We start from the raw sequence: 8,427 nt of genomic DNA, 5'->3' as shown, positions 1-8,427 counted from the left end.
ATGGACCTTATCCATACTGCCATCTCGAGGCACTTCCAGTACGTTACCCTTTCTCACCGCTGGGGTGAAGGTGAGCCATCATTGCGCGGAATCGAAGCCCATTCAATATATAATATGCCAGCGAAGGGCGGCTTTAGAAAGCTTCAAGCCTTCTGTCGTGTTGCTTTGGAGCGGGATTACTTATGGGTGTGGAGTGACACTTGCTGCATCGACAAAGATAGCAGTGCAGAGGTGCAAGAAACGATTGGATCAATGTTTGCGTGGTGTCGGCAGTCTGCTCTGACCATCGTTTACCTTTCTGACGTTCCCGATACTGGTTCGTTTGGGAGCAGCGAATGGTTCAGACGGGGTTGGACCCTCCAAGAACTACTGGCTCCCCGAGCCGTACTGTTCTACACCCAGAACTGGTCACTTTACAAGAACATCTCGTCTTCGAACCATAAAGCCGATGTCGCTGTGCTGGATGAGCTAGAAAGGGCAACTGGAATAGAGTCCCGGTTCCTCACCAACTTTTTTCCAGGTTTGGATGATGCCCGTTCGAGACTCCAATGGGCGTCTTCGCGGCGTACCACCCGGCCTGAGGATATTGCCTACTCACTTTTTGGGATCTTTAATCTTCACCTACCGGTTCTGTATGGCGAATCTACTGAGGACTCGCTTGGCCGTCTCCTAGCCGAAATCATATCGCGGTCTGGGGATATCTCGGTTCTGGACTGGGTCGGAGAGGCGTCACCGTTTCATAGCTGTTTCCCTGCTCGCATTACCTCGTACCAGATGCCACCATTGCCTCCACCCCAACATGACGCAGAAAAAGGGGCACCGTCGATGAGTCAAAGGCCTCCATCACCATTTGGAATACTGCGATGGTTGCGTGGCTCATTCGAGCTCACTGCGTCGCTCCTCCCCTACTTTCTAAGCCGCCTACAGACATCGTCAGGCATTGTCCAACGTTTTCCGGTGGTCAGGCTGCAAACCTCAGCTTCGTACGCCCCACGCGACGTGTATGATTTCCATTCACTTCCTAAAGCGCCTCCTCCGCGATTCATCAATCGTCGCCTGATACTGCCATGTATCGCCCATCCTATTACAGATATTCAACTGAAAGGGGCAGATTCTTCGGTACCTAGTTACACGTACAAGATCCAGGCATCCGGTCTGAGGCCACTTGAAATCACGCTGCCAGACAAACTGGAAAGTGCAACGAGGTCGCAGGATGCTCTACAGCTCGTGCGCCCTTGGCACTTGAAGTTGCTTGGTTTATCCGTCGAGTTAGATGCCGTGACTGAAGAGCAGCTACTCTTTACATTGGATAGGCCGTTTAATGCTCTTCTGTTGACTCAATTACCTCACGACGAGCACAAAAGGATCGCGTCTTCTACCCTCATTACTGCTCAGTCGATGAACCGGACCAGTATCCTGACAAGCAAAGCTAGGATGTTCAATATTGTGTAGATAGTCACAGCATCACGACATTGACCGTTGTACATACCCGATTTGCTTGCACAGGTATAACTGTTACAGCCATGTATTCACAATCAACAGGGCCTAATTTAGGTGTGAGGTATGGGCGAACCGAGTTCCTCCAATTGATAATCAAAGCATAGCTTGGGGATGATGTATGTAGTGCAGACCATTCAACTAGAACAGCTGTGCTGAAACCCAAGCATCTTCCTGTTCCCAAGACTGAAAAATGACCCCATGTAGTCCATTTAGTCACAACATATAGGTAGCCTGCATGCCAAAATGCCAACACTTCTATAGACCCTGCAATGGGCCCATCTAAATAGATTAGCCATGACACATGAACAGGCCTGAGGGCCTATAGTGACCCCATGTAGTCCATTTAGTCACAACATATAGGTAGACTGCATGCCAAAATGCCAACACTTATATAGACCCCACAATGGGCCCATCTAAATAGATTAGCCATGACACATGGACAGGCCTGAGGGCCTATAGTGAGAGCAACATATGTATGGGCCTGTAAGTGCAATTCCACAACATATGGGAGGGCCTGTGGAGGGTAAGGATGCTGCAACATATAGATGGGCCCATAACAAAGTAAGTATGCTGAGCTACTGTAAGACATGGATGGGCCTGTCCATGGTAGGGTGTGCCCCAGTCACAATATCAGGACAGGCCTGCCCATCATATGCTTTATAGGGTCACAACATGAAGAGGGGCCCCTCTATGATAGATTACAGAGTTGGCAACATATGGAAGGGCCCATCTTTGGGATAATATACCCCTGTCGCAACATTTTTGGAGGATGACGAGCTGCAGGATTGTCAAGTCTATAGAGAGGAATATACTCAGACTTCAAGTTGGTTGAAGCTGAGGTGCAGTAAGGAAAAAATAAACTGCTAAGTGTCCGCTCTTGGATTACATAATGCTGTGCTTGGTGAACCACAACTAAGGTAAAGGTGATAAACTCCAACAAACATATAGATGGGCCCATCCATAGCAAGATGTACACCTGTTGCAACATAAGGACAGGCCCATCAGTAATATCATTTACAGTGTCACAACACATAGACAGGCCTGTCCAGTAAGATGCACCCCTGTCACAACATAAAGACAGGCCCATCAGTAATATCATTTATAGCATCACAACATATGGATGGGCCCTTCTGTAATATCATTTATACCATCACAACACATGGGTGGGCCTCTCCATTGTAAGATGTACCTGTCACAACATAAAGATGGGCCCTTCAATATATATCATTTACAGGGTCACAACACATGGATGGGCCCATCTAGTAAGATGCACCCATGTCACAACATAAAGATGGGCCAGTCAGTATTATCAATTACATTGTCACAACAGATGGACAGGCCCATCTAGTAAGATATGCCCCTGTCACAACACATAGACAGGCCCATCTAGTAAGATGCACCCCTGTCACAACATAAAGACAGGCCCATCAGTAATATCATTTATAGCATCACAACATATGGAAGGGCCCTTCAGCAGTATCATTTATGTGGTCACAACATAAGGATGGGCCCTTCAGCAGTATTATTTATATGGTCATAACATATGGACAGGCCCTTCAGTAATATCTTTTATATCACCATAAAACAAGGATGGGTCTGTCTAGTAAGATCCACCCCTGTCACAACATAAGATGGGCCCAACACCAATAGCATGTATAGCATCACAACATATTGATCAGATCACAGTAAAATATTGAGGCAAGTGTCCCAACATGCTGTAATTTTCCAACAAGCTGCAAGCAGCTCACCCACTATACAACTCCAACCTCATCCACCCCAAGCATGAATACTATGCAAGACATGTCTAAAACCCCCCACAAATGGTGAATGGAACTAACAGACTGCATTGTGTCATACATGAAAGCCAGATTTCAAGAGGAGGTATTCAGCAGACCTTGCACCCTTCCAGATATATCGATTCCATTTCTGGTGTTATGTGAAGCAGATTGCATATCATCAGTAATCTCACAGGCCTATCATTGCCAAAGGAAGTCCATCATAATGGTGTGATGGAAGATTTCATCTTTCTGCAGTCAACATCAGGAAAAATCAGGGTGGAAAAACCTGCAATGCAGGAGCTGCTGAGAGATATGCAGAAGTGACTGAGCCATCCATTCTGGTGACTGACTCAAACACCATCCACATTTGGTATTTGCTGGATGCTCTCAGCCCAAAAAGAAGGGTAAGGGAATGCAGAATCTCATATTCTACTGACTTAATGGAATGGCAGGCCAACATATGGAACTGCTTTCATCTTCTGGGGAAACCACTGCAGGAGAGCATAAAGGCTTCCCCACAGGCATGGCAGATGGACAAGTCATATTTCTGCAATAATGCTGAGTTGAAAGGTGCCATCAACCTGTCACCCACATGGTTTCAACAGGGTCATGGGGTGGGTGATCATTTCTTGCCTTGTGAATAAAGCGCTCATCTGTCTTGAAGCCCCAAAATGGCTTCCCAGAAGCCTCATGGCTGCTCAAATCCAGGAAGGAAAACACTTCTACAAGGCAATGGGTTGACCAAATGTCTGACACCAATGCCCTGTTATCTGCAATCCTGCATGTCATCCATCTGTGAATGTATGAAGATGGCAGGGAAGTGTTGATCTGCCTTGGCAAACAGGTGGAAAAGTGGGCAGATTTGGATATGAGTTCCATACTGCCAATATGGAGCTCCATGTATAGCAGCATGTCCATGATGGTGAATCAGGCAACTTGTTACTACAGGGATATCAATGGATGGGATCCATGGTATGACATGCTGGTAACTGTGGGCTGTTATGCTCGAGCACAGTGACTTCTTCAAATGGAATAGGCATGAGGCATGCAAGAGAGAGTCTACAGGCCAAACATGTCATAACCCCTGTGGCTCAGTTATCACAGTCATTGGTCAGAGGTTTGCTCCTTCTGGTGAGTTCCTTTGAGATCACACAGAGGAGGGAATGAAGATGAGAGTGAAGGGATGAAGCTGAGTTGCAAGCTATCAAAATACTGAGGATACAGGACAAGGTACTCGAGACTATATACCCATACAATGAGAGTACTGTACCAGTCATGACATGTATCCACAGCAATCAACAAAATTATCAGTTAAATAAGCAAGTCAGAAGGAGTCATACAGTGTCATATGATGGGGGTGGACAAGGAAATGAAGGCTATACCAGCTGCACCATCAATGCACAGTGAGGAGCCAGACACTGGAACTATAGTACAACATACAAGTAACATAACAAGGTTAGAAACGAGTCAGAAAGGAGAGATTGTAACATGTTGTCCATCAGAGAATTTCCCATGAAACACTGGACCAAGGCAGATGCATGGTTTTGACAGGTACTGGAACCATTATGGCAACTGGGGACCTGAATGAGCCCTTCAACAAACAAGCCCCTGGGACAGTGACAACCACAAGGGACACAACAAGGCATGTGATGCATGTGACCACAAGAAGCCAAAAGAGGAAAGACCGCTGGCATGGGCATAACATGGGTGACTACCCACCCTTGGACTTTGTCATTCCAATGTTGAATCTGCAGCTGCACTACAACCCTGGGATGATCATTGCATTTTCAGGTTCAGCATTGGAGCATTGGGTGGGAGCTGTAGATGGTGACAGAGCATGCCTGGTGTACTACATGCATGCCAATGTACATCAGTTGGTGTACATTCCCATGTGTCAATCACTGCAGATGGACAACCTACTACCTAGACCAGTTGCAACTGGAGAACTGTTGATTTGAAGCTGCAAAATTTAATGTAAGATTTAGTAGGCAATGCAGATTTGTATTTTATTAGGATATGCTGGCTCTCTAACTTTGGACAGGTGGTGTTGCCAAGATTTTGCAAATGGGCAGGTGCTTTGACATCATAGATTGGGTGGGTACTCAGAGCTAAAGGGTGTGCATCATAAACTGCAAAAAAAGTAAACCTACTCAGGCCATCATGCAGATGGGCAGATTGTCAGACATTGCATGGATGGGCAGGGGTTCAGACATCATGTGAATGGGTGGTATCTCATAAATGATTGACATTCGCAGCAATGTATATACAACCAACTCCACAGTCAAAAACATGTAAACTATTGAAGTGGCATGCCCAACAACCTGCACAATGCCCACCACCTAGCATAGAAATGGTCAATTTGTTTACCCTGACCATTGACAACATCAGCATATTTCCAAATATTTTTGATGCAGTAGTTTACCTGCTCCTCAATATGGCCATTGAGATGGTCTGTGATTGGTGCCTCAGGCAATGGCCATAAGCCCTGGGCCATCATCAACTATTTGCAGCAATGAGAATAAGTGGCATACCTTAAAAAAATCCCAGGCCATGGAAAACAATCCCTTGCCTTGCAATCTTTGGGAATCCACTGTGTATTCCTTGGAATGATATAGCCACCAAGGGACTGCAAAGCCAGAATTGGGATCAGCTGCATGTGGGGTCCAATGTGGGATGATGGCACTGATATTGTCAATTATGCAAAATGCACTAAGGGGAATTAGCTGCATTTGATTGCAGAAGCTAACCTCATCATCTTGGTGTCTGAGGTATGCATGGTAGCATGCCAGGAGGGGAGTATAAATGGCATGCAACACTGTCACCAGAATCAAGCTATTAAGCTGATTCTGAAGGAATTATGTATCAGTCCCACATTGTGAAAAATTGATGTAAAACCTACCAAGTCCATTGCTAGGTTTGCAAACCAATGCACAGGCCATCCCATGATATCAGCAGTCTGCTTCAGATGTACAGAGGCCACCTCGATCTGGCATGCCAAGTAGAGGATACCCATCTCTACCACAGACTGGTGAGATGGGTGTGATTGGCTGGCAATGAACAGCTTGGGACAATTTTCAAAGGCAGAATGCAGATAATGAACAACTTCCATCAAATCAAGCATATTGACAAGTCAAAGGCCCTGAGAGGCTGCACCATACTGGTCCCTTGCAGCTGTGCCCAATTCTCTCACAATGGCATTCACAGCCCACACAAGGTGCCTATCAAGGGTGGGATCAAACAGTGTGTTGCTGGGAGTGGTGTTTCCACAATAGTGAGATACTGCAGCATGCAAGGTGTGCAGGACTAAAATTATCAATGTCAAAGGTGTATCAGATCAAGCTCATGCCCATACCTTGACTGCAATGTGGAACAGGTGCCAATCCCCATTGTTCCATTTGAAGAGATTGCTGTGCAGATGGAAGTTCACCTACATAATTGATGGATATCACCAATCACATGAATAGAACCAAATAAATGCTCACCATTGCATATTTCTTTGAAAAGATTGCTCATCTCTGGTTGTTTGGGCATGCCAAAAGTCAAATGGTTTGTGCCATTGTCCTCATCTGCTGCCAAGTCAAAAGATTCAATGGGTACATTTGAAATGAGTGGGGGAGGTGTTGGTTCCCTCATATCCTGCAATTGAGCAAGCAGGTTAGTTGGAGAATCAGGTCAAGGAGATTGGTCCTTCAGATTTGATGATTCATGGGTGATGGGCAGAGAAGATGGTTCCCACACATTCTGCAAGTCTGCCAGAAAATCGACCTGCATAGTAACATCTTGTGCAGGTGTTGAAGACCTGTCCATCCTGTTTAATTGTTCATGCATGACTGGCAGTGCCAATGGTTCCTGCACATTCAGCAATTGCTTGAGTAGATCCATGTTCATACCATCTGCTGGGGGAGTAGTTGGTTCCTGTTCATTCAGGAACTGATTCATTGAGTTGTCATGTGGATCTATTACTAGAAAATTAGTTTGTTCATTAGCTTGAAGGGCAATTGTGCCAACTCACTGGCCATGATTCTGCACTCTGCCAGAGCAGTTGGCTCCCTTTCCTGCAGGAACTGATCCAGCAAGTGTTCGCATGAATCTATAGTGAAAGAACATTTGTTGTTTAGCTTAGGGAGAAATCATGTTCACTCACCAGCTGCAATATCCATGTTTGACCCTGCCATATCCGCCTTTCCACTGGAGACAATTGGTGGAGGGGTTGGCTCTTGCAACTCATGTAGTTGTACTAGCATCTCCTCCATATTTTTGGACTGCTTCATGCAGGAGCTAGATTGCCATGGCTTGATTGGTCTTACATTAGCTGCAGATGGCTTAGGTCACTGGATCCAACAATGAAGACAACCTCACCTTGATGATGGAAATGAACTTGGTGGGACTGTTTGGTGGACATATTTGATGATGTTGGGTTCACTGATAGGTTGATGATCAATCAAGATTTAAACTTGTAGGAACAATGGCAAGAATATCATTCACACTGTAGGAAGCAAGGTTGGACAATGGCAGATGGAGCCAAATTTTGGGTAACAGCAATACATGGGAGATGAGCAGCAATATCTCCCTACATAGATAGCTACCAGTCACTTCCACATGGCCAATATGTAGACCTGTCCCACTCAGCTCTCTGCTCAATTGTCCTGCTCAACTGTCCCACTTAACTATCCCTCCCTCTGATATCAGAGACACCTCTCACAACCACCATGGTGTCATCAGCTACTGTACATGCCATACACTTGTATTCTAATGTGTCACACTAGGCTAAGCCCTCTATAGACCATACACAAATTCTAAAAAAGGTTTCCTCTCTGACTGTTTGAGGGATTTGACAACTACTTCCACTTCTGATTTCTGCCATTTGCTTGCATGATCTCTTTGCATCAGGAGATGGAACATCTGCATCTGGCCTTGCAGGGGCCTTTATGACATGAGGTGACTTCCAGGTGCTCCCAGGGATGCCCTGTTTCACATTTGCAGATGCTGCATTGGTGGTCACAGATCCATTATGGTTGGACTTGGATGAGTATTTGGCCCCAGGTCAACATTGATTCATGTCTGGCTCACTTGATTTTGACAGAGCCTGCTTAATATACAGTGCAAACTTGTTAGCCATAACAGCTGATTCAACATGACTGAACTTGCC

The 8,427-nt window shown here is 45.7% G+C and overlaps 3 protein-coding genes across 3 annotated transcripts; 2 read left to right on the top strand and 1 right to left on the bottom strand.

Moving 5' to 3' along the window:
* On the top strand, positions 1-732 carry F5J12DRAFT_728770 (uncharacterized protein; the record flags this gene model as incomplete). Its single annotated transcript, XM_051741911.1, has 1 exon — positions 1-732. A coding segment is annotated over one exon (732 nt), but the record flags the coding sequence as incomplete, so codon positions are not given.
* Positions 733-3,320: 2,588 nt separating this feature from the next.
* Positions 3,321-5,236, top strand: F5J12DRAFT_787210 (uncharacterized protein; the record flags this gene model as incomplete). The annotated part of the gene is made up of 7 exons (XM_051743599.1): positions 3,321-3,381; positions 3,534-3,682; positions 3,731-3,892; positions 3,943-4,062; positions 4,123-4,250; positions 4,315-4,409; positions 4,830-5,236. The coding sequence occupies 7 exons, from the start codon at positions 3,321-3,323 to the stop codon at positions 5,234-5,236; spliced, it is 1,122 nt and encodes a 373-aa protein (XP_051594513.1).
* Positions 5,237-5,574: 338 nt separating this feature from the next.
* On the bottom strand, positions 5,575-7,680 carry F5J12DRAFT_787209 (uncharacterized protein; the record flags this gene model as incomplete). Its single annotated transcript, XM_051743598.1, has 12 exons — positions 5,575-5,646; positions 5,701-5,778; positions 5,810-6,001; positions 6,026-6,124; positions 6,178-6,339; positions 6,469-6,581; positions 6,631-6,705; positions 6,761-6,914; positions 7,017-7,240; positions 7,291-7,368; positions 7,423-7,590; positions 7,638-7,680. 12 exons carry the CDS (start codon positions 7,678-7,680, stop codon positions 5,575-5,577), a joined length of 1,458 nt encoding a protein of 485 aa, XP_051594512.1.
* Positions 7,681-8,427: the final 747 nt, after the last annotated feature.

Source organism: Pisolithus orientalis, assembly GCF_024613125.1.
Source record: "Pisolithus orientalis strain OTSU chromosome Unknown F5J12scaffold_92, whole genome shotgun sequence".
NCBI classification, from domain to species: domain Eukaryota; kingdom Fungi; phylum Basidiomycota; class Agaricomycetes; order Boletales; family Pisolithaceae; genus Pisolithus; species Pisolithus orientalis.
Note: the sequence above shows the minus strand (reverse complement) of the source record. Positions and strands in the feature narration are given on the sequence as shown.